Below are 26,700 nucleotides of genomic sequence, written 5' to 3'. Positions count from 1 at the left end.
GCAGATCTGGTCAAAATGAAACACAACTTGGGGATTAAAAAAAAGACCCCCCAAAAACGGACTTTTTTGTTCTGCCTTCAAAAAAATTAAAAATCACAATCATGAAAAGTACAGTCAACCTTGCCTAAGTCGAATCTATTTGGACTGGAGAAATAGCTTTGACTTGGACAATATTAGACTTACGAGGGATTAAAATCAACAAAATATAAAGAGAAGAGGGCTTGAAAAGACCTTCGACTTATTCGACTTATGTGAGGTCGACTTTAAAGCAAGGTTGACTCTATAAACTTGTAAAGGTTGCCCTAACCAGAGCACCACTGGGAACAAATGATATCATCTGCATATCTCTCAGTCTTCTTTCTCTGAGTCAAACACCTGGTGATTGTCAGAATGGCATTAAATTTCCTGCTTGATTTTGTGCCACAATGTGCAGTACATTTTCATTCTAACACACTTAATGGGAAGCAGAAATTCATCAGTAAATATCTGTGGGCCATGTATGACAAAAGCAAGCACCTCCTATTCACTCCTGGTATATCTGATGCCTGTGATGGTATCTACAGTACATTGTATCATCATTCCTGTTCACATGTGTAATGCTGGATTGGATCTTCTTAACACAATAACTTTTAGAGGAGAAATAAAAGTACAATTGTATATTAATTCTATGTCTCATGCAAAAGTATGACTTTGAAAAAGCGTTACAGAACAAAAACAAACAGAGATTCATGATTCCACTTTTAGTACATGTATGTATGTTGAACACATGAAATAAAAATTATTTAAATGAAAAACCCAATCAAAAGGTTGTTTTACTATGAGGATGATCATATGAAAGTACAGCTGATGAAATTTTTCAGACAAACCTGCTTCTATGGATCACTGCTGTTTTACCTCGAGAGGTGTGATCTAAACTACCACAGCTGTTAAGTTATGACCAAGAATGCTGTACAGTTATACAATGTACTTGTAAAATGATTATGGTGTGATATAACTATATGTCCACAATTACTAATCATGTAGCGTACTTTTATCACTTATGTGCTCATGATGAAAATTAGCATGACTGACGCCCAAGTTGTAATCTACAAGATTGTGCTTTGAAATTCACTGAAATTATCAATTTCTAATTTTAATCAACTAATTATGCAAATTAAGCCCAAGATCTGACTGGATAGCCTAATTAAAAGCATTAAGAGTCTACTTTTGGTTTGTATATCTGCTTAAACATATTCTTTATTGTTTAAATTAGCATTCTATCTGGTAGACTACTAAATGCACTACTGCGTACTGTATAAGCTATTATTTTCTTGAATTACTGTCGGACCGTGCATTTTACAACACATGAAAATGTCACCATGCGCTAGGGTAATAGTGCACTTATGATAGCCTTGATGTCTATTCGCAAAATACAACTTCTCATGAATATGTCCCTGACCTTCTAATTCGTGAAAATACATGTATCTGTATGCAAAATTAACAGCTTATACAGTAACTGGCTATTTACTCCTAGGTAGCAGTACAAAATAATCATGTCTCACTGGGGATGGTGGTATTTTGATTGCAAGGGAATAGTTTCTCCAGGAATAATATTTATTCTCAATTTGTAGCTGTGGTGTCCAATTGTAAATACTGAATTACAGTATATGACATGTAGAATACTTGAAAAGGATACTTCAAAACTTAGAGCAACTGAACGTGCTTTGTCCATATTCAGAGAAAATGTTACGAAACTCAAGACATGATATGAATATTGCAGCTTAGACTGCCGGTGGTGTGAGACCAAAGTTGACATCAGTTACCAGAGTACCAATACCATCTTCAGATGAATTAGACTTACAGAGGGCTGCCAAGGAGTGCCATTAATGTCAACAAGCATGCTTCTGATATATGAGACTTCCTATACCCGGTATGCCCTTCAAAATGGAATTTCTGTGTCCGTCCTATGATGCACTGGATACTTCATGGACGATGGTCTCCACTGCGACTGACTGCACATTCTGCATGTTGTGCAGCCAAGTGGCAGCTGCCATATCTTCCTCGGACACCATCCTACCAGACTGATCAGCATCGGGACCCTCGTCCACCTCGAGAGCGCCCACCTCACCCATGTTGTCATCCAGAACAGTTCCTACCGTTTCCGTGGTACATATCTCGGTTTCTGCCTGCACTTCCGGACAATGACAATGGTTTCTCCTTCCTGCACCATGGGGAGGCTCTTGGATGCAAGGGTTAGCAGTTCCCCGATGGTGGTGGTCTGAAGATGTTCCACGACATCCTCATCATCCCCGGTCCCATTGGTAACGATCTCTCCCTTCTCCCCCAAGAGCTAAGATAACCTGTTCCAGCTTTTTCTGCACCTCCTCACTTTGATCCAGAACGGTCACCTTCTGCTCCTGCATACCATCTCGGCCTGGGATGACTGTCACCACTGAAAATGACTGCATATTAGCCTCATCAAAGACTGCAACACCTTCATCCTCCCCTCTGGAGGCATTTCTTCCTCGCACATCTCATATTCCCTCGGTCCATCGCTTCTTTTGTTTACACTTTCGGCGACCTCAAAGAAGCTAATGTATTCTTTGTCATTTGCATGCTGTTTTCGTACATGAATCACATATTCCCTAAAAGAATTTGACGAGAAATCAGCACATGCCCTGCATATGTACATCTGGACTCCTTCATGCAGTTTGGTGGTCAAAATATGCTTCCTAAGATTCTGCTTATTGTTGCACTGGTATGGACAGAGTGGGCACTTAAAAGGTTTCTCACCAGTGTGGATGATTTTATGCCGTGTCAGGTGGGTCGACAGGCGTGCTCTGTAATTGCAATTTGGGTGATTACACTTAAATGGTTTTTCGCCCGTGTGCAGGCGAATGTGCTTTGTCAGACTGTACTTAGTTGATGTTGCATACCCACACTGCGAACATAGGTACGGTTTTTCTTGGGTATGCATTCGCTGATGAGTAATGAGGGAGGAGCGATACTTGAAGGCAAATGTGCAACCCTCAAAGGTGCAGGGAAACTTGCGCTCAGGATTGTGCTTCATGTATATGTGTTGCTTCAGCAGTAGGTTGTCAAAGAAACCAGCTCCACATTCTTCACACTTGACGGATCGTGTCCGCTGCATGTGTGTCCTCATGTGCCGGTCAACACCATTCTTGGTCAAGCTCTCAAACTCGCAGAGGGTGCACTTGAATGGCTTTAAACCCTGGTGTCGGTACATGTGCTTCCTCATGTCAGCCATTTGAGGACACTTATAGTCGCACAGCTCGCACTTGAACTGCTTGTCGGGATCGTGACTTCGCAGGTGGGAAACCAAATTTCCCTTTGTGGAGAATGTCTTGTCACATTCGGTGCAACGGAATTCGACGAGGTGATTCTCAGCTGCAATGTGCTCATTTAACAGATCTTCTGTTTCAAATTCTTGCTTGCACTTACGACACATAGCAGCTTTGTGTTCTTTGCTAAGTGTGTCAAGTTCCTCAGCTGTCTTGTATTTTCTGGGACACTTTTTACAGGCATGGAGCTCAATCTTAGCTTTTTGTGCATGTATGATTGATCTCAAGTGTCGATTCAACATTTTCAAATTTTTGGTTTCATAACCACACGGAGCACAATGATACATTTTGATTTGTTGTAGTTCTGCAGGATCTTCCTTTATTCTTCGTCCTGCATGAACTGCGTGCCCTTCCTTGGCTCTCTTTTTGTGCTTCCTTGTCGCACAATGTATTTCGATCTTTTTCTTTGTGAGACAATAGATGTCACAGATGTGGCAGTAGAATTTGCCATCTTTGATGTAAACTGGTGTATCTTCTTGGCCGTCATGTGAATCACCTTCTGAAACATCACTACTCTGCTCATCTTCTTCAGTTTCTACATCTGATTCACCTTTTCCTTTTCGAGCTCGCAGTTTCAATTTCTCGCCAGGTTTCACTGCCTTCTGCTTTTGCTGTTTTGTCTTCTTTTTGTTACTCATTACCTGCCCATTTTTCTTTCGTCTACCTCTTCTTCCCACCTGACTCCCACCAACTACCTTGATTTTCAGCACAGATCCCTTTTTGGCATCTCCAGCATCCTTATGTCCGATTTTGTTCTTGCCTTGCAGCGAATCATTTCCGCTCGCTTTTGCAACTGTAGCTGTCCTATTTCTCTTTCTTGTGGATGCACTATCAGCACTTTTCTTGTCAACCCTTTCTCTTTTCACCTCAACATCCATCTTTGAGTCACTACGGTCAATGCCAGACAGAAGGTCTGTGTATGATATCCTGATTCCTCTTCGGCTTGATCTCCGAGGTGACCCCTGAATGTCCACTTCTTCCTCCTTGTTAGTCTGTCCTCTTAGTCTCTTCTTGGCAGAGTCCACTTTGGGAGATGACTGTGGGATGAATAGCTTGCGTTTCCTACCACGTCTTCGCTGCTGATTATGAGGAGGACTGCTGGCAGGTCTGCTTGCAACGGATGGCTGTGTATCGTCTCTTTCTTCAGTATTCTGTTCCTCATCTTCACCTTTTCTTTGCCCTGATGATTCTTCATCTCCTCCTGTTGGTGTATGCAAGATCAATGAGTATGAATAGCAAAAATCAAAAGGCATGAGCTCAATGGCAAAAACACATAAAATTCTACACTTAATAGCAAAAAACTATAGTACAATGTGGATTTCACATAATGATATTGGATAAGTCATTTTTGAATTGCATTCAAGAAATTCACTTTCAAGATTAATATGACACATGGCCATGACAAGACTTTGGGGATCTTAATATTTGTTGCGATTATAGTTCAGTTTCAGACATTAACTTTGTTTAAATATCACCTTATTGTGCATTAGTTTCAAGCACAAAACATAGACAATCCCATGATCCATTTATGCCAATTCACTGACTTTGTGTAGTAATCCACTCCAGAATAAAAATAATTGGAAGCTGACAGTCTACAGATTTCAGTATATCCTTCTATATCTTCTCTCCAAGAGACCACTGAATAAATAATGAGTAGAATATTACTATTAGATTAGACGACAAAATCATAGAAGTATAAAAAGTAAAACCCAACATTTTCTGCATGATGTATACTTGGCTGTGACATCACAAAATGAATCAATTCTCCATATCAACTAGCATCGCAGCATACATCAATTGTAGTTTGTAAAATTGAAAAGTGTCCATCAGGAAGCTCCTTTGCATTTCAAAAAAGTTCTTGGAATCATGTAAAAGAGATTTTTAAAAATTATTATCATTATTTTTTTTGAAGGCTGTACCGGTAAATTATATGCATTTTTAAGCAGTTGTCCTGTTCACACAGGTATATTACGGAAACACTTCTGGCAAATTAAAAAACAACAACACACATTTCTGATTATCATGACTGATGTAAGGTACCCAGTATACCCCGGTATATATGCAAATATCCTGGTAGCATCATTTAAAAGTATACAAGAGTAGAGAAAGAGAGAGAGAAAAAAAAAAAGAAGAAGAAGAAAAAAAAAGAGAGTATTCAAATCTAGAAAATGAGAGCCAGGGTGTGAATTGTTTCAATATGCAATGCTTTTTATACCTCCTTTCCCTGGAGGACGGGGACTGCACAACACAGAGCATTTTGACTGCCGGTGTTCAACATAAGACATTAGCCCCTTGATCTGGGTGTTGCATCGAAGGCAGACATGCACATCCTCCTCGGACTCCATGTCAAGTACCGGTATGTCACTCAGGCCAGATGTAAACAAGGGCACTTGATCTGTAAACCAGCATTGTGGAAAATTACATTATAAAGAGTTATACATTCCACAGGATTTTCTCAATGTGAACATTATTCATGTAAAGCTCTGATCTTGCTGATTATCTCACAGTGTGTGGACAAGTCCCCCTTCATATACATGAGGATTGAGAGGATGAAGCAATTATCAGTAGAACACATCAGTGAAAGTTTGGGGAATATTGGACAATCCATTCAAGAGTTATGATTTTTTGAAGTTTCAGTGCCACCATCACTGGATGAGAAGATCATAGCTTGTGATGTCATGTGCATAGAACGAAAAGTTATGAATTTTCAAAGTTTCTGCAGTCACTGCTGGATGAGAAAACTACTAGTTAGTACCGGGTAGTACAACATGTATGATGTTTCATGCGCATGCGTAGAATTTCAGGGAAATTGTGAGATATCTTATATTGATTAAAAAAAAAAAAAAAAAACATTACCAGGGTGTTGATGTGATGAGTGGAAATTTTCGCTGTGTTGAAATTTTCGCGCATTTCGCGCAACCAGATGGAGAAAACTATTAACGTTAGAGCTAAAATAAAAGCACGTGACTATTTTTGCCTGCCATGGCGTATATGTTCCTGTGCGTGATGTCTTGATTCCGCGGATTTAAAAACACACAAAACTATTCTTACCCGGCCAAGCGCGAAAAATTAGTTGCGCGACGAAAATATCCACTTTTACAGTAAATTTCATACAAGTACAAGTAGGCTAGATATCACTTGCACTACCAGGTAATATCTTCATGATCGTGTTGATCTTTGTTGTTGGTTGGTACAATCAATGGTCAATGTCATGACTGTGAACAACTAGATGCAGTGTTTAATTAAGTCTGAATCAAAGTAATTTATCTAATTCAGCTCTAGGGTCTAGACTGGCGTAGAACAATATACACTGTATACATGCCATGGCCCACGGGGGCCATGGTCATGGTGACAAAATCTGGAAAGAAACGGCAGCAATAGATGCCAAGATGGAGTGTGACGGTGAACCAGTATCTTCGGTAAAGGTATTTAAAGGTAAAAAGGGAGGCCTAGCCCTAGGCCTAGATAGAGGAGTCTCTATCAAGTCTTTGTCTGACTCCCGAGGTAAAGAAGGGTGCATATTCTATGAAAAATAGGTACCGTAAGTTTTCACAAACTAAGACGTTAAGTGTCTGGAATCACAACCCCCCATCATACGCACAGACACACAGTTCCCAGTTCATCCCAGTACGGGTAAAGGGAAAGAGTTCCTTATGTCCCCCCCCCCCCCCCCCCCACCAACTTGCACAAAACAAACTAACTAACAGTGTTACTATTCCTTTTTACCAATAATAAACTAAAGGTTATGGCATGTCATTTATGGAAAGACTACCCATATTATTACTATTAGTCCACCCACCATCTGCACAAAAAAAAAGGAACCTATCTATTAAAGGACAAGTTCACCTTCATAAACATAAGGATTGAGAGAATGCAACAATATTAGTAGAACACATCAGTGAAAGTTTGAGGAAAATTGGACAATCGATGCAAAAGTTATGAATTCTTAAAATTTCTGTTTTGGAACCGCTGGATGAGGAGACTAATACAGCTTGTGAGTCATATGCGTACAACAGTATAAAGAAAATATAAAGAAAATTCAACATATTTTCACTTTTTTCGCATAATAAAAGAGCACTTGACTTGCCTCTTTCTAAGGCAGGGGGAATAATATTACCCATAACATTTGTCGGTAACGAGTCGGGGGAATGTGTACTTTTTTCATAAGATGAAATTTTGTGAAATTCTCTTTATATTTTCCTTATATTGTCGTACGCATGTGACATCTAAGTTTTTCACACACTGCAGTAGTCTTCTCATCCAGCGGTTACTGCACAAAAACTTAGAAAATTCATAACTTTTTAACGGATTGTCCGATTTTCCTCAAACTTTCAATGATGTGTTCTACTAATATTGCTACATTCTCTCAATCCTTATGTTTATGAAGGTGAACTTGTCCTTTAAGTGCAAACTAGTGGGGGGACATAAGGAACTCTTTCCGGGTATAGCTTCATGTACAAGCTGCTTCAAGGATTACTAATAGTAATACTACATCAAGGTATCAAGACATGGTCATGTACAGTTCCGCGCCAAAGGTATTTGATTGTTGTCGCCGCAGTAGGAGAGGCATACCTTTACACACTCATCTACACAACTGACTGCGCGACGCGCGGCGGTCTTTACGTAAATTTACTCTAGAGAAAGCCGAGTTGATATGACATTTAAGAGTGCAAATATCTGCATACGTACGAATCTATATGTACATATACCATAATGAAATGGCTAAATAATATCTTAACATTAAAGAAATTCGTGTTAAAATAATGAATAAACTTAATTCAACGACAAATTACCTTCGAGAATGTCGCAATGCGCCCAAAGTTGGCTGGTGATGTTAAATTATCAACTACCATAAGCGCCGTCTATGGTACGCCACTCTGCTACAGTCAAAGAGATTTTCTCTAGTCGCGCATTTCGTGCCTTTGAGCAAACAAAATGAACAAACGTCAACGAACAAACAGAAAAGAAAGAAATACAAACTTAAAAATGTACGAAATACACAACATATTTCATTGTTTGGTGTTAAGTATGAAAGTAAACCGACTTGGTCACTATCTACATTCCTGAAATATATATAATATATGTAGGCCCCTACTGGTATATATATATATATATATATATATATATATATATATATATATATCTTATATACATATATTATATATTTACAGCAGATCTTTGTTTAATCGTGTAGAGGAAAATTGAACAAGGGCCTAAAAAGAAAACTATAACATTCCAAATATGTCAATAGGACCTAAATACTTCTATGAGATGATACCCCGCAGGATCCATAAATAGTGGGCCTACTGAGTCAGGATTGGTAACGCTGTGCTTGTGAATATAGAAACATTCCTGTTAAAGCAATATCTTATACACCTGCACAAATCAAATAAAAAGGGGCAAGTTTTAAATGATCAAGCAAATACACGGTCACCTACACTGCTTATATGATCACTACATATGCAGGTATCACAAATCAGTCAAGCGGTTATCTTTCACTAAAATTAATAATTACATTATGTTTACTATCTTGGAAAAGCCTTTTAAGAGTCATCAACTTATAGTTTTGGTTAGATCGACCACGTACTGGATAAGAAAGCTGCAACAAGTTATTGTGTCTTTGGCAATGGATCGAGTCCATATGTATGCCAAGAGAGAGCAGAGAGAGAGATGGAGAGAGAGAGAGAGAAACCTTTGAGTTCCAGCTGTAGATGTATATGTGCACCATGCAAAGGAATGCATAAGGTGTACATCACTTGATCCCACCCCACTTTTTTAAATAAATAACATAAATACGCAAAGAAATAGATAGAGATCTTGAAGTGTGAGTGTGGTAAGATTAAGTTTTTGCGCTGAAGACCCCCTTTTCATTTATTTATTAATTTATTTATTTTTTGCTTGTCAGCTGAAGAAACCCGAAAATTGTTTTTTTTTTGTTTTTGTTTTTTTTTGCTTGTCAGAAGATATATATATATATATATTTGCTTGTTAGCTCATGGAACCCGGAAGTGCCCCCCCCCCCACCATGATTATTAATATTAGGCTAATATTAGTGGAAGTTGGAATATCCACGGTATACATAGCACATTGCAATAGGCCTACTCACTGAGTCACTGATTCATTTTCCTGATATCCAGTTACTAGTAACTTGTCGTTTTTGAGGTGACTGATAGTGATAAGACTGACAAAAATGAAATAAAATGAAATAAAATAAGGCGTCGACTTGCCTATTACTCCCATCCCGAGGACTTTGTTACACAAAAAGAAATGTTGTTATTCGTCTGTCTTCTGAAGAAGGTAGGGCCTATTACATTGAGTCAAATTTTCATAAATTTGTGCTATATAGAAATGTGAAAATGATATGTAAAAACTATGCTCTCCGTGTTTTCTTTGTCGCAATACCAACGATAACTTTGTAGCGCTTCATACTTTACCAGTTGCATTTTTGCGCTTCATCTCCTGTCACGTGATAGTTTTTAGTATGACGACAACGTTGGAATGTCACGTGACCTAGACAGTCTTCGTGAGAAAAGAAGAAGATGGACTTCAACCAATTTTATGAGTGTGATGACAAAGTCAGTCTTTCTTTCCGTCAAAAAATGGGAACGCTCTGTTTGTCAGAAATCCAGAATTGCAAGTGATGTGAAGTATCAATATTTCCCAAGTAAGTATTTGTACATTGGTGTAATACTTCAGCTGTATTTTAGTCGTTATTTCTGAGATGAAACTGATCGGTTGCAGCGACTTGCATTTTTACTGCTGTGCTGGCATCGCATCAGCACATCGCGGTTGGGCATGGCATGGTTGGTGTGGTACGGGGGCTTGGTCGGTAGTAGATGACGTGCAAAAAGTCTGCAACTAAATTTACAGTCTCGTCTCCCGGTGGGGTGACGATGACATCTCTAATTTTCTAAAGTTTTTATATAAAGTTTAATTTACACTAGGCCTACTGACTCTAGTCTAGACTAGCTAACCGACATTACACCGAACGAAGTTGAGTGGCTTGAGCTGAGACGACGACAGCTCGACAGAAAGCCATTTTTGCCACTGTTGCTGTTTGCTGATGCTGTGATCTGCTCTGTGCTCTGCTGGGGGGCATTTCATCAAGGGCTTTGTCATATTTTTCGCCCTAACCGTGCCGTGCTAATAACTTTACAGTTTTGCTCTCATCGCCAATCGGCATGATCACTGGCCCTTTTCTTGACTGGGCATTAGCCGTTCGCGTTACACAATGACAGTAATGGGAATTTAAAATGAATTTATTATATGGTAGTTTACCTAGGTTCTATCCAAATAGAGGTGTTCTATTACTGAAAAAAAGAGAGATTAACAGTATTAATACTCAATAGCAACAGCAAAACAATCATTGATAACATGGCATAGCATAGATTGTATATAGATGCATGATGGAATAGTGTTCAATACATGCACTTTGCTGGTATTGCAATTCATAAATGTTTGGGTGTCAGTTTCAGTGAGTGTGTCAAAAATAACAGTACTTACATGTACCTGGTACAGTACAGAGTTAGTAGCATTAATCATTCACAAAAGAGGTATTAAACATATGTATAGTTAAAGGACAAGTTCACCTTCATAGACGTGGGTTTTGTGAATGCAGCAATATTAGGAGAACACATCAGTGAAAGTTCGAGGAAAATCGGACAATCTGTTAAAAAGTTATGAATTTTTGAAGTTTCTACTCAGTCACAGCTGGATGAGAAGACTACTATAGCTTGCGATGTCACATGTATAACCAAGGAGGTACTAGGCTTGCCTAGTACCTCCTTGGTATAACGATGTAAAGAAAAAGTAAAAATTCAACACGTTTTCACTTTTCTCGCATAACAAAAGAGCACTTGACTACTCTCTTTCAGAAAACAGGAGGAATAATATTGCCCTTATTGCCTTAATGTACATCAGTAACAAGTTGAAGAAATGTGCACTTTATTTGAAAAGTTAAGTTTTGTGAAATTCTTTTTTATTTGTAAATCCTTAATTTGTTTATTTGTAAAATTCATAACTTTTGAATGGATTGTCCGATTTTCCCCAAACTTTCACTGATGTGTTCTACTAAATATTGTTGCCTTCACTCAATCCACATGAAGGTGGACTTGTCCTTTGACACAGTGACTCTTGAAATAATGTAGAATTTGTGGTAGAATACATATAAATTATTCATGGAAATCAGTTTTGTAGTTGTGTTGGGGGCTTGGAGCTGTAGTGCTGTTGGTGTGCGGCCTCTACCTACCCACACTACTGAATGGAGAGGGTGTTTTCTTACAATGATCTATGAAAAAATAAGATCATTTTATACTATAGATCTCAAAATAATCCAAAACAACTCATTGTCAATTCAAATAGGGTCAGCCAGACAAGGTTCTTGGTGTCCCCTTTTCCTTTCAGTATATTACAAGCTAATTCCAAATGGTGGGAGGTGAATTTTGAGACCTTCTGAAGTTCTGTAAACTATGTACATACCTTTAATTCAGCCTTTCCTTCTTTCTTACTGTCCACATCATACCTCGGTCACGTCACTTCACACACAACAGTGTGGGTGCTAATACCATTGTCATCAGGTGATGGCAAGTTTGCTGCTAGTAGTAGTAGATCTTGATAAAGTACATGCTGCTGTCGGTGCAATCTAACAACCTATATTCTGTAGGCCTGAATTCACGAAGGTGGTACAGTTGAAACCATGGTTTATGCAAATTTATACTGCGTAACTACGATTGACAGATTGCATATGTCACCAGATGTCCAGCAGTAAATTTGCAATGATACACGCATGTCAAAGGTACAGTTGAACCTCTCGTATCCGGACAAGTCGGGACCGGGGCTCATCCGGATAAGGGATTTGGCCGGATACGGGAGACTCAATGCTTTATACATGTACATATACATACACATGTACTGATGTAGCCCATTGTAGTACCACATGTAGTAATGTGTATACTGCAACCTTTTCATTGTTACATTTGGGGATGGTTCGGGATGTTGAAATGTCTGAGGGTTAAGGTAAGCAATTTGGAAGGAAATTTGATGCAATGTATGTTAATCATATTGGAAGTAATATGTAATTCATGTGTGTTTGGGTGGGAGTTCTCAAGGAGTTGGGAATCCCCCTTTCTTCCCGTAATTATTTTAAAAAGATCACGGCGAGATTGCGTCCGGATAATAGAGAGATCGGATAAAGGGAGGCCGGATAATAGAGGTTCAACTGTATGTCTAAATTCACGTTATTTATAAACCATGGTACAAATTTTGTACCATGGTCTAAGTCTAAACCACCTTCGTGAATTCAGGCCCTAGAGTATCAGTGACAATCCTTCCCACACTTGATATCAGTCAATGTTCGCAGGTACTAGTAACTGGTTGACAGAAAGAGCCCCCCCTCCCCCCCCCCCCCCCCCAGCTCCCTGTAGCATTTCTGAGTGGAAATATACTGGTATGTTACAATTAGAAAACACATTCTATTGTATGTGGCTGGAAATGATAGTGGCCTGATTGCTAATATGGTGAGAAAATTGAACAAATGGGGTTTAGGAAATGTTTGATGATGGAGTCCTGAGCTGGGAAGGACGTCCGCATGTGGATTGATACAGAGTCCTATGCCTAAATTCACGAAGGTGGTACAATCTTTGTCAATCACCAACCAATACTGGACGTCCCCTTTAAACCATGGACAAAGATTGTACCACCTTCGTGAATTCAGACCCTAGGGGTTGGTTTAGGTGAAGTTAGGGTTTTGGTTTGGTTCATTTTTTTGTTTTCAATGTTTCTACTATTCTGCCGTAAAAAGTACCACTCCCCATTTTCAAATAAAAAGCAAATGTGTTGCACCCTCTTTTCCAATGTTGGAATCTAATTAGCAAGAAACAAACAAACACATTTGGAGTGGAGAGGAGTATACGAAGGGAAAATCTCTTCCCCAAGCTCCACGAGAGCTTAAATGTGTGGAAGATAGAGCATGTTACCAGAGTGCAGATTGCTACTAGTTCATCTGATGTCACTACCTGGCAATTTGTACACTTTTTTTTCATGAAGGCATAAACCATTTTCTATTAAACAGGAATTGTCTAATTTTCCATTTCAAATATACCTGGTAGTATCAGTGGTTGAATGTAAAAGACTCGTATTCTATATGTTTTCTAGACAGACGTTGTCCCCCATTGTATGCATGAAGTACAATATATATGAAAAAAAGATGGATATTCCATAAATCAGACTGTTGGTGTTGATTTAACACAGTCCTTTGAAAGATAATGCGTGCTATCACTGAACAGTAAAGTCACCCATAATATGGCCTACTGTATAAATGCCAAATATTTTGCAAGGTTTTTGTTTTCATGAATTTTGTGAGTCGGGTGCTATTCGCAAATTTACAGACACATGAAGAAATTGACTCTGATCCTGATATGAATGTAATGTGCACCAATAATGTTTGATTGATGAATTAACTGAGTTTAATAGTGAACAGCCAGAACATTTTAACAGTGAATGTAGACGACCCTGGTATTCCAAGTGGAATGAGAGCTGTATTTTTCAGTGAATGAGTAAAGATATGATGTAATGTGGTATCATTCACAAAAAGGGGCAGTATGTTACAATAATGGCTCTTGAATGTTGCTAATAAAATACAACTGTAGGTACGGTACCGTACCAATTTCCTGCAACAAACAGGAAAGAGCTCTGTTTCATTACATAGCCATAAAGTGGACTGAAGGTCCTAAAAGTTAATCCCATTTCTCAGTGCTTAGAGCTGTACAGTGCAGTGTAGAGAGTCTGACCCCAAATTTAGCACATGCCTGTCAGGCATTAAACTTTTAAAGGCATTATTTACCATTTGCACAGGAAACAAGAACCCAGCTTTATTGCTTCAAGATCTAAAATGTCAGTTAGGGATAGAAACAGCCACTGTAGGAATGTTGATCAGTATAATCAGTGTTAAGTATTGTTACATTTAAAATGTAAACAATAATTATGATAAAATTGTTTCTAGAATAAATCGTCTGCAGTTATCATTTATTGAGCAAATAATGATATCTCCTCAGTAGACTTATTGCAAAATTTGTATATTATGGTTGGATATTTTGTGATACAACTGATCTACACATATGCATCAAATCTGGTAACGCAAACATTTTTTGAATCACTGCTCCCAATGATAAACAGTACCTTTAAATTGATGCATTTCAGTGAAAGTTAATTTGACTAGAGGGGACGAAAAACAAGGGACTAATTTGCCATCCCAGCCAACCTAGCTTGGCAGACAGAGAAAGTATGCTGCATTTGCGTGGTCCCTTGTAGTCATGTTTTGTGAGCAATAGAATGCATCCTTTTATGCAGGCTCTGGTATTGCATTGGCATGGAAAGGGAATTACAATTGTAATTATTGCACTTACCGTACATGTAAGTGTAAACACTAGAACTTGGAGTTTTTTGTTTCTCTTTCTTTAAGTTGGCAATACCAGTGACTAGTCAGTTCAAGAACATTGGTGGTCATCTGGCTTCATAGAAGTTCCAAAATAGGTATTGTGTGTCAGAGTTCGAAGCCAGAACTTTTCTTTTTCTTTTTCTCAGAACAGATACTGTGAAGTAGTGTGATCTTTTTATGGTAATTTGTAATTATATAATAGTAATCTATTGATGCCTTGCTGTAAGGGATAATGATATGCCAAGTGTGTAGCTTTCATCACAGCTGTTTTGTCTACAGAGGTTATACTCTGTAGATCAGACATTTATCCAAATATTGTATGACTGGGGGCTTAGGTAACTTAAGGCTGCATTAGTAGCACACTGTTGATATTTTCCCAGAATAACCTGAAGGTCACTAGAGTGTAAACATCGCTTGCATAATTTTCGTCACTTGTTTACTATACACAGAACCCCCCCCCCCCCCCGAAAAGATTTAAAAGAGATAGTATAAATGCACTTGTGTGAGAGAAAGAGAGAGAGAGGCAGATACAGACAGCCAAACAAAAAAACTAGAGAATTAGTGTTGTGTTTGAAAGCAATGTGCATAAATAACCGATGAATTGAAATGTTAGCAAACGAGACAAAATCAGCAAAGTTATAGCCATGTGATTTTCAGCCAGTCACCTGATATGATAATTTCAAGGGGATTTCCAAACAGCCAGCTTGGTCACATGGGTGTGACACTAATGTTTCTGTATGTGTGACCATTTGTACCAGATTCCTGAAACAGCTTGAAGTGGAAATATGTATCTATTTTTAAAAAATATTTGCCATCGTACCGTATGTGTTTTTAAAAGCTGTATGATTCTACCAAATAGAAATCAGGGAAATCATGTTCTTACCCATCATCCAAGACAGGAAACCAGTGCCTTCATGAAGATTGAAGAATGATTTGTTATGCATTCGAGTAGGTGGGCAGGTGATTTTTACTGCTGTGTGGCTTTGCTTGTAACTTTATTCCTCTCAAATTACTGTTTTGACTGAACTGTGTGTAAAAGACACAAACAAATTTGCTACAGTGATAGAAATTCTTTTATACCGATCTCTTGGAGACTGATGGTTTTAATGGGATGTTGATGAAATGTGTTGAAAATTTGAGCAATGCTAAAAAGTTCAAAGCTAATGTAATGTTTTCAACTGAGCAGAAATGTGGAGCCAAGTCTTGTAGGTGTTGCTACTTCAGAGTTTGACAAACTGATGTTCTTTTGTCATGGATTGCTACAAACACAGACATAAACTGTACAACCTCTGAGTGCTTCACACAAGTTTTATGGCTTGTAATTTACTATTCTTGGAATATGGGACAGTTGCAGTAAGTGAATCACTTCCAACAGTCTTCGTACATCTGAACGCACTCAAGAGTTCGGGGACAGTCAGCAGCATCGCCTGGAATCCCACGAGACCCGCATATTTTCTAATTATAACCACTCCTGTCACCGTCTTCTTCATCAGCTTTTCCTGCCGCTCTTGCTTCGGTCTACAGGCAGAGAGGGGGCTCTGCGACTAGCGACTAATTTCCTATCCAATAAATAGCAACCTCACCGGGGCAAATCACATGACTCGGCGGTGGGTAACGTGCCCGATCAAGTGACACACCAAGCGCTTTGTGAATAATGTGGTTTTTGTCGCAGTGTGAATGAAGATAACCATGGGAGTGGAAGTGTGCAGAAGTCTTCTTTGTGTTGATGGCCTTCAGTTTTAAGTCTCCTCTCAGATCAGATAGTATTCTCTTTGATGAGATGCTGTGAGTCTCTTGACAGTACCCAAGTTTTGTGGAAGTGGGACTAGCATAGATCCTCAGTAGCTGCATTTCAGAGGAAGGTGTGTGTAAGTTTTGAAAGTTTTCATTGTGCTTCAGATTTGCATAAGGTCAAGGAGGATAGCATCATTTTGTCCTGTATTTTCAGGTAGGCATGGCAAGCTTTCCTTGTGGAAAGGAAGGATGTTTATAACAGCTTTTATGTATAGTGATTGGTACTTTCTAAGTATTGCAGATTGGGTTAGTATTCTAGATTTTAAGTTAAAGGGACTGTACAGCACTGGTTGAGGTGAGGATTCATGTTTTGAACATTTTTAAGTGAGATAGTGAGAAACCTCATATGAAATATGAAAAAGCATGCAATTCTAAGAAGGATTTAACGTTTACTCGACAAAAACTGGCTTCCAAATGGCTGAGATATCCAAAAAAGCGAAAATAATGAAAGGCGACATGCCACACTTTTATTAGGATCTCTTTGTTTCACCTTTTTTTCGGATATCTCAGCCATTCCAAAATCGACCCCCATCAAACAAACTTTTGACACCCTCCCAGAACTGCATGCTCTTTGACATCTCATAGAGTGGTTTCTGAATATCTTGCAAAATGTTAAAGGCTAGATTTTCACCTCGACCAGAACTGTACACACCCTTTAAAGTCAGGTAAATGTGATATTCTTTTGCTGTTAAGTTTGCATTTCGTTGCCTAAACTAAAGAGATGGTTACTGAGAGATAATGTGTCAGGTAGCTATATTGTGTCTTGTAATCGTAAGACTCGGCTTGTCAAGTCTTCTTGGAAGGCCAGGATAGTTTTCAATGATCAGTACACAACCTTTGACTCTGAGATAGAGAATGAAACTACCTTCACCGTTAAACCTCATTAAACAGGTGATGATCGATGAAATTGCTGCTACAGTTATGTTGTGCTGTCTAGGTGAAAACAGGCACAATGTACAAATGATATTCTGGTTTTGATATTCTTATTCAGTTGTACTTTTATCAGCATTACATCAGTAATTAAAAAAAAGAAAAGTAATAAGGATGATAGCATAAGTGGAAGAAATGGTATGGATTCATGTTCTCCTTTGGATTCTTTGAGATTAGATCCTTCCCGAAATCAGACAGTTGCTGCTCCAGGGGTGCAAAATTTGAGGTCTGTCATCTCGCCTTGTAATCTGTTTACCCAGATATCAGAGTGACACGGATGTAGGTGGTGAAGTATTTTGTAATGAGCTCATCTGTACAAGCAAGAACGTGGGAAGCCCAGATGAAGACTTAAAGTGTATAACATATTCATTTTTTCCCCCTCAGTTAATTGAAGAAAGAGCTTTAAAAAGACTTGCCAGCCTTTTTAGGTATCTGTTACAGCCACTGCCTCAACTCCTCATATCGTGTGTCAAGATGATTTGATGTTTCTAGACATGACACCTCCAGGGGGATAAATGACAAGGTAGTTTCATTCTCTATCAGAGTCACAAGTTGTGTGCAAGATTATGGCTTGTAATGTAAATGCAGAGTCAAACAAACTTGAGGTATTGTGTTGGGTCATTTCTGAGCTTGACTGGTGTGTCCTAGTTCACATCAACTCATTTGATTAGTAGTTTTGATAACATTCAGATTGGTTTAAACCTGTTCTCGATTGAAGTTATCCCACACACTTGAAAGTGTTGGGGTTAATGAAGACAGTACACTGTGAATGGGAATGATTGCCTGGGCATTGCTTTGCCAGAGTAAATTTTGACGAAAGAAATGACCAAAATTTAGGCAATCACTAAAGGGTGCTGAATGGCGTGTTGTTGTTTTTTATGTGCAAAGTACCAGAAGATATTTAACTCAATGCAGAGCAATGCATGCAGTCAGTGTATAGTGCAGACCACAATTTGCCCTTCCTCTTCACAAAGGAGATTATTAGCTGCATGTGATTTGGATTGCGCTTATAATGAAGTGGAACGATTTGATGTGGTGTGGTGGCAGGGAGTAAGAATAGCTCTGTAATAGCTGACTGGATTAGAATAGTGCGAGGGAGATTAACACAGCTGGCTTGGCACATGGCCCAAGGGAGTTATGGATCACCTGACACATTGTCATGTGACCGTTACTGCCCTCTTGATGCACATAGTGGCAATTCATGCATGGCAGTTGAAGGTTGGTGAGCTCTAATAGGCAGCCTAGTGAAAACGTGAAGAGTATTTTGGAGTATAATGCACATTATGAAAAAGCTTTCTTTTTAAATATCATATATTGAGCATCTGCAATGGCCATTTGTGTACTCATTGTCCCATTTCTAACCCAGGTTTTATGCGCTTACTCGCCCATGACCTCACACAACAGAAGTGTTTCAAGTTCTGATTGACAGTGCAGTTCCTCACCGTGTTCCCGTTTGCCATTGAAATAAGAGTAAAATCAAAAGAACAGAATAGCAGAGTATTAAATCCCAAACTGGAACAAGCTTACAAAATTTTTTTCAGTTTCACATGTTTCACCTTAACCTGCACATATAATTCTTCATTAAAATTTCCTCTCTCTCTCTCTTTTTTTTTTTTTGGGGGGGGGGGGGGGGGGGTGCGTAAGAAAATAGTAGGAGTAACATCTGTTGCATCAGATTACTGTAGTCCTGTCTGTAACAGCCTACCAGTTATAGACCAATGAGGAAAGGGCTAGTCACACCTAAATTATCAACCAAAAATAAGATTTTTATGATTTTGTATGATTGATACAAACTAATGTATGAGTTGTGAGATGATGACATTATTTTCTCATCTAATTTGCTCATATTGCTGCAACCAATGAGGTAAAAACATGCGAAACTCTCACAACTTCTAGAGAGATTTTTTTTTTTTTTAATGCTATGTTTGACTTTGATGTACATATTCTACCACTCTGTTTGTCTGACTTTAGTCTTTACAGCATGTACACTTGTATTGCAGTCAACTCAGACATGGTGTGGCATTTACAGTTAAGTCTGCTTTTCAGGTAGTCTGTTTGGATGAGAGTTAGCGTGGAGCTCATGTTTCCCCCCTTCTATTACTGTAGATAATTGATTTATTGATCTTATGAGACAAGCAAACAGCTGCATAATGGAACTTTCTATGGGTGTAATGGTTATGATTTCCTGGGGAAGTTTTTTTTTTTGTGACGATCAAAGCCGGAGGCCAGTTGTGAATGGTCATTGAAGTACAATTAATGTACCTGTAATTGTGTACACTACTGGCAGCATTTTGGTTTCGTATTGTCCTTCCCTCGATCTGTCCATCTGGTTGACATTGAGGCAAAAACCTTTAAGAAAGATTATCACGATGCCCTGCCCATACGGTAGGTTAGCTATATCATGGCTTGTACATGAGCTGAGTAGATTTTGGGGCAAAATCCTCCTCCAGGTCACAACAGTTAAGGGTGACTGAACCTAAACATTAGAATGGCATTTCTCAGAGCTGTGTCATCAGCAAGGAATGTTCAGTGATATTATGTCCTGATAAGAAGGAAGATGCTGGTGAATGGCAAACGTCAAAGTGGAGGATCAAGTGCTGTATCTGAAATAGTTGTTTTCAAACCATGTGTCAGTATACAAAATAATGACGTACAGGTTTGAGTGCATCAGTTGAAAATGTGTTCATAAGGTAACTATGGAATGCTTAACCGATGAAGCGAAGCCGAGTGGGTTTAGACTAAATTCCATAGTAACCACATGCACACTATTCCGACTGACACATGAGAAGACATGTGCGTCATCTGTGTTATAAAATGGGACAGTTTTCGTGCCAAAAATCAATTTTTTGATCATGTTACCCAATGACAAATTTACTGAATGCATTTCCTTTTGGCTTGCCATAGATGAAAGCCTGAAAATCATGCATTTAGTACTTCAAAACCATGCATTCAATGATTATTGGATGCATGATTTTTCACCCAATAGGCATCTCATACTGAGTGTATGAACGCTTGCTTAGTGTGCGAAAAAAAGATCAAAAGTTGCACACAAGTCATAAATTCTTGGACCTTTACATTGATAGCAGAGAACTGGAGTTTTTATGTAATCCTTTTTATGCCTCCGCCAACGAAGTGGCCGGAGGCATTATGTTTTCGGGTCGTCCGTCTGTACTTACACTGTACGTCCGTCCCGTTTTGTATTTGTCGATATCTCAAGAACCGTGTGGTGGTTTTACATCAAACTTGGTATGAGGGTATATCCTGGGGGGATGATACTTTGTTTGGATTTTAGGGTCACGGGGTCAAAGGTCAAAGGTCACAGGTTATTTTGTGAAAAAAAAGTTGAAAATTCATGTTTTTCTCCATATCTCGCAAATGGTTCAAGGTATCTTCATGGAACTTATGCGTGTTCCAATGGGCAGTGATTATCTAGGGAAGTTGGTGGTCATGGTTCAAAGGTCAGGGGTCAAAGGTCAAAGTCAACTCCTCAAAATATCACTGCTTTCCTTATATTTATGCAAGATTGCCTGATGGTTTTTTTGGTTTTTTTTTAACTTGATGTATACATGTATTACCCAATATATATTCTGTGGGAAGTTTCTTGCCAAAAGGTCAAAGGTCAAAAGGTCAAAGGTCAAGTGAAAGTGCTGAATCGCACTTTTTCCTCCATATCTCAAAAGTAACTCAAGGTATCATCATGAAACTTACATATTTATGCATGTTCAACCTAACAGTGATTCTCTTTGGAACTGTGAGGTCAAAGGTCAAAGGCCAGGTTTAGATAATGCTATTTTCCCATTTGATACTGAAATTATACTTTTTCTCAATACCTTGAAAATTACTCAATACATAAACTTATAAAAGGGTCAAAAGTCAAGTAAAAATCATCAGTTCCCCAAATACCTGCACTCTGACATTTTAATCATTCATCTAACTGAACCTAGTTCTAGGAAAGTGAACATTCAGCGCATTTGTGTCAAACCTGTCATTTTGATATTTTGCCAATTGTGTGAAACTGTCATCACACATTGTCAAGACATTGTACTATAGACCTATTAGGAGAACCATGCATTATGGCGGCGGCATATCAGTCGCCGTAGCGATATATCTAGTTTATGTTAGAATTTCCTGTACAGATCTTCACTGCTTGCCCCCCCCCCCCCCCCCCAAAAAAAAAAAAAAAAAAATATCTGGTGGCAAACCTTTCTCTTGAGTGAGGTTCTTTTGAAATTCCACCAGTCTGTCACCATTGATTTGGAGCTAATGTCATTGCAAACTCACTACTCTCTGGCAAAAATTCTGGCTTTTGTTCTCATGGCTCTCCACAAGTTAATGAAATAATGAAAGACCATTTGACTTCACTCCTCCATGACACAGGGAGAATAATGTTACCCCTAACAATGCAAGTATTAAGTCAAGGGAATATGTACTGGTACTTTATGATTGAAAGAAAAAGAGAACAAATTTTTGAAAATGACCGACTTGTAAGTGAATTTGTGGAGATTTTCTGTTATATAAATTACACAGTGGTGGGTAGAATGCTCTTGGTATAAATCTTGTTATTTCTGTGCTCCTAATAGTTACGACTCATTCATGGATAACTGCATTTGACAAATTGACTGTTCTTGTGCAATAATGCTAATTTTTCCCACCATTTCTTTTGTTTTCTTTGTTTTTCCACCCAGGTCAGAATGCATGATTGAGAATTGACTGAGAACTGTTGACGCAATGGAAGAAGACACAGCTGTCAGTGGGAGAGTGCTGGTAGAACCCATAGAGTTTGTAGATCTGCGGGAAATTGCCCAGGGCAAGCACGGCAGCCATCGCGGCAGCCCCGAGAGGGAGCTCCACGCGAAAACTGCAGCCAAGGGCATCCTAGCTCACGAGGATCATTCTTACAATTGCCTGCAGTTTGCGATACAGGGACAAGATCCTGTGTGTGGGGAGGAGAAAACGCCCTCTGTTGTCTATAGAGAGAATCCGCCAAGACCAGAGTCAGATCTAAGGACACCTAGCAAGGATGAAGTGCTCTCTGTGGTCATCCAGAAACTCACAGAATTGGTGAAGAACAGTGAAAAACAGCGTAAAGAGGCTCCAGATCAGAGCAGTCGCTCAGAAGTCAAGAGTGGTCAGAATGAGGCAAGGGGGGCCTTACAAACAGACAGAACAAGACTTTATCAGTGCCCAAATTGTCCCTGTCTGTTCGCTGTGTCACATTCCCATAGGAAGGATCAGCTCTGTTCTTGTTGTTCGAAAGACACTGTCAGTGGACTCCCAAAGCGAATAGCAAAGGACCTTGATCAAGTGCACTGCTATAGGGATGGCAAGGACCACAGAGGTATTGCTTGTGATGTTTGCAGTGTGAAGGTCAATAGCTATAACGACCTGCTGTACCATTTAGCCACTCATGATGCAAACATCTTCCGCTGCAAGTTTTGTAACTTTGTTACCACCAGCCATGCTGCCATCGAAGGCCACCAGGAGGTCCACATAAACCAGAGAGCCAAGAAATGTGTGTGCAACCTCTGTGGATTCAAGACTGAGGACTTCCAAACCTTGCAGACACACATCAAAGTTGTCCATCAGAGTGTTAAGGAGATATTGTTGAAGTGCTCGGAATGTGGATACAGCACAAAAACAGAAGAGGCTCTGCGGAGCCACATGTGGACACACGTGAAGTCAGGGAATGGGATACAGCTGCCCAAACAGGCAGGCAGTGAACCCAGCAGGCAGAAGCCTAGCTCTGCTGCTAGGCCCAGCGGTGAGGCGCCCATCAAATCGCTACCTTGCAAGGACTCCAAAGTGCGCTCGCATTCTCCCGAAACCTCTGATGCAGCCACAAAGCTATTTAAGTGCCTTCTATGTGGATATCTGTGCGAGAAGATATCCACCCTAAAGGCACATGCCTGGAGGCATGCTGGGCAAGAAGGCTGTTCGTACCCTGTCATGCACAAGGTAGAGGATATCACTCAGATGCCAGCTCAAGAGGAGTCTGAGGAGGCCAGTGCAGTCGATGAGGGAGCATCTAAATTCAATTTCATCGAAGTGAACAGGAATTACGATGGTGAGGTGGCAAACAAAGTGCCAAGTAAATCAGGTTGCCACTGCTTTCCCATAGTGCTGCCAAAGGAAGAGCATGAAATTGTGAGCAAAGTATTCGCAGACGCTACCTCAGTCGACACAGAGCCCAGCGTGGGCAGTGCTGTCTCCAACAAGGCTGATGATGTCCATGAAGCTGTCTCTGTGGTTTCCGCGCAATCTCCTCCGAGTGTCACTGAGAAGGTGTCACATGAGGCAAAAGATGTGGACTCCAGTGATGCTCTCCCCAAAGTTGCGTCCTGTGACAACAACCCAGTGAAACTGACTGAAAGTGTGAGAGAGAGTCTTGCCGCCACAGAACCCCCAAGTAGTACTGCCAAGTCCACGTCGCCCCAACCAATTCCCCATGAGATGGATTCTTCTGAGGATGTGGTGGAGGAAGTGGTGACAACAGATGAAGTGTCATTTGCAGAAATGAATTTAGTAGTGGATGCTGCAACAGAAGGCTTGACTGCATTTCAGCCCAGATCAAACAGTGGAACTCATAATGAACCAAAAGATGCATCTGTAGCAACAAAGAAAGAGGAAACTGTGAAACCTAAGCATGGAAAAAAACTGAAAAGGAAGATGCCAGCCCAGGATATTGAACATGATGGAAAGAAATCCAGAACTAAAGCCGGTATAAGTAAATTGCTGCTCAATGCTGTTGATGATGCTCTGCAGGTTGGTGTAGGTGATGTGCAGGGATCTAACACTTGTCATGATCAGGACAGTCCATCAGTGTGTAGTAAGACTTTAGGCATAGCAGAAGTTGGCACCTCACCAGCTAAGCCTTCATCTGACGATAATTACCAATGCCCAATCTGCAGACACATATTTCCAGCTACCATCAAGACCCATGTGTGCAGCCAGGGCCGCACACCAATCTTCAAATGCCACAAGTGCCCGGCGAGTTTTTGGCACCTTGGCCGCCTTCAAGCGCATATGGCAGGCCATGAGGCCATTCTCAAGTGCAGCAAATGCCCGTTCAGCTGTGGCTCCGAAATGGCGTTACGGGATCATGTTAAAAAGGCCCATCTTCCCTCCAAGTCGAATGTATGCCCTTCTTGCCATAAGGATATTGCTGAGGAGTCCCCCAAAGCCCATGAGCAATCCTGCGTGCTGGAGTGCTGGTACGGATGCCGGGAGTGTGACTACGTGGCCAGCTCACTGGAAGAACTCCAGAAGCATGGCACTGCAACCCACCACAAACCCTACAGATGCAACCTCTGCGACTACTCATCAGCAACACCCAATGGCATTAAGAATCACATGAAGTTTCACAATGCAGACAAGCCATACAAGTGTCACCTGTGTGACTTCAGTGGTGCCTACCCTCAGAGTCTGAGATCTCACATGAAGAAGCACTCAGCCAGTGGACCTGGCCAGTCCAGCGATCAGTACAAGTGCAAATTCTGCCTGTACACAAGTGGCCACCTCCCCTCCATGAAGTCCCATATGTGGCGTCATGCCAGTAATCCTGGCTATGACTACGATGGCCAGGACATCACTAAGATGGTGGAGAAGGTCAGTGGTGGGATCAGCAACACCAAAGTCGAGGAAGACCCTGTCGCAGACACAGCGCCTCCGGCTCAAGCTCATGACGTGAAACGTGTAGGAGATCCTCCGAGGAAGAGGTCCAGTGGCACCACGCCCACCAAGAAGGGAAGTGAGGTTGGCCGAGGGAAGGCCAGCTCCCAGCCGCCACAGTCAAAGCAGATTCAGTATGGCTCAGTCATCTTCCAGTGCTCTCAATGTGGGTTCAAGAGCAATGACCACAACCGCCTCGTGGAGCATCTCAGAGGGCACTTGTCCGATGGAGACTAGACTTTCTCCGAGTTGTAAATAGGCTCAAAATGCTAAAGCCCTAATGAGCCCTTTCCCTTAAAGTCTCTGCCCCACCCTCACCCCCACCCTCACCCCCACCCTTATGTGTGCTGAGAATGACAATCATATCGCGTTTATGTAATAAAAGTTTATGAAATCTTTTTATCCAAAATAACTTTATAGCCTGTTGAAGGAATGTGGACTTGTCTTTTTTGCAGACAAATCAGGGATTTCCTCGTGTGTTGGAAACCTAAATGAGTGTGGAAGCCTAAAGAAAAATAACAACAGACAGACAAAATTGATATATGTGGGTTGTTTTTGTTGTTGGTTTTCTTTTTTTTTGGGGGGGGGGAATTCCTACACTTTGTGAAATACGATGGATGAAGTTTGCTGTTAAGAAAAATAGGAAAACAACCCACCTTTTAAATGATTCAGAAATTAAGGGTAAAATGAACTCTCTATGCTGCTTTGTGATTTTGTCATAAACTGTCATCATTGTAGCTATGTGAAAGAGTAATGATGTAGATTTCTGGGTGTAGAATCATCTAATTTGCTAGTGTGCCCTAATTTGACAAATAGTGTGCATCAAGAAGAAATTCGTGTGAAGATTCTTTGCTATAAACATCCAAATTTAATGATTCAGTCATATTGAGATGCATATCAGTCCAAGTTACCTATACACTGTTACACTTTCAATTCTTTAGCACATCAGATAGGAGACCTTATGGTAGAAAAACTTGATTAGTCATTTTAAAATAGAATGCTTTAATGTGCCTTGTCATGGAGGGCATTGCAAAAGTGTACAGTACGTGTGTTTATGTTTCATGGAAGCTGTTTGAAGTGTGTACCGGTATACGCAAGGCAGTTAGGTTCAGGAAACATATGTTGTGACACTTCATAAAAGGCAGGAAACACCCGGCTCTCGCCTTCCTTTTCTAGTTCTGCTGAATGTTAATTTTGTTTTTATTTGCTTGATATTTTCCCAATTTCCCCCCTCTCATTCAGCCAGGCTATCTTGTTTCATTTTCCTGCTTTTCACTGGGATATCTGAACTATGTTTGACCAGATTATCCTGAAAGTGTTGCCCTCATTCTCTCTCGCTCGCTTTCTCTTTTAATCTGCTCTGATTTCTGCCTAGTCCAGATTTTGATTCCTCCCTCTGGTTGGTTCCTCACTCTTTCCTCGCTCTTTGCTCTCAGTCACAAACGGTTTCTTTCACAAATTTAATCAGGCATTTAAATGAGGGTTTGTTTTTGTCTCTTTTTTTCCCTTGCCAGATTAATCACTGAATACAAT

The 26,700-nt window shown here is 40.1% G+C and overlaps 1 protein-coding gene and 1 pseudogene across 1 annotated transcript; one reads left to right on the top strand and one right to left on the bottom strand.

The window, feature by feature from the left end:
* Nucleotides 1–1,686: 1,686 nt before the first annotated feature.
* On the bottom strand, nucleotides 1,687–5,673 carry LOC139728236 (uncharacterized; annotated as a pseudogene).
* Nucleotides 5,674–9,880: 4,207 nt separating this feature from the next.
* Nucleotides 9,881–25,494, top strand: LOC139728264 (uncharacterized). The gene is made up of 2 exons (XM_071639223.1): nucleotides 9,881–10,005; nucleotides 22,185–25,494. The coding sequence occupies exon 2, from the start codon at nucleotides 22,228–22,230 to the stop codon at nucleotides 25,402–25,404; it is 3,177 nt and encodes a 1,058-aa protein (XP_071495324.1). The 5' UTR covers nucleotides 9,881–10,005; nucleotides 22,185–22,227; the 3' UTR covers nucleotides 25,405–25,494.
* Nucleotides 25,495–26,700: the final 1,206 nt, after the last annotated feature.

This window comes from Diadema antillarum, unplaced genomic scaffold (genome assembly GCF_040938485.1).
Source record: "Diadema antillarum isolate AM-2024a unplaced genomic scaffold, OU_Dant_1.0 seq00000170_RagTag, whole genome shotgun sequence".
Taxonomy (NCBI): domain Eukaryota; kingdom Metazoa; phylum Echinodermata; class Echinoidea; order Diadematoida; family Diadematidae; genus Diadema; species Diadema antillarum.
Note: the sequence above shows the minus strand (reverse complement) of the source record. Positions and strands in the feature narration are given on the sequence as shown.

Excerpts from the sequence above, each read along its gene's own strand:
- LOC139728264 (XM_071639223.1), top strand. The coding sequence starts at position 22,228 with ATGGAAGAAGACACAGCTGTCAGTGGGAGAGTGCTGGTAGAACCCATA.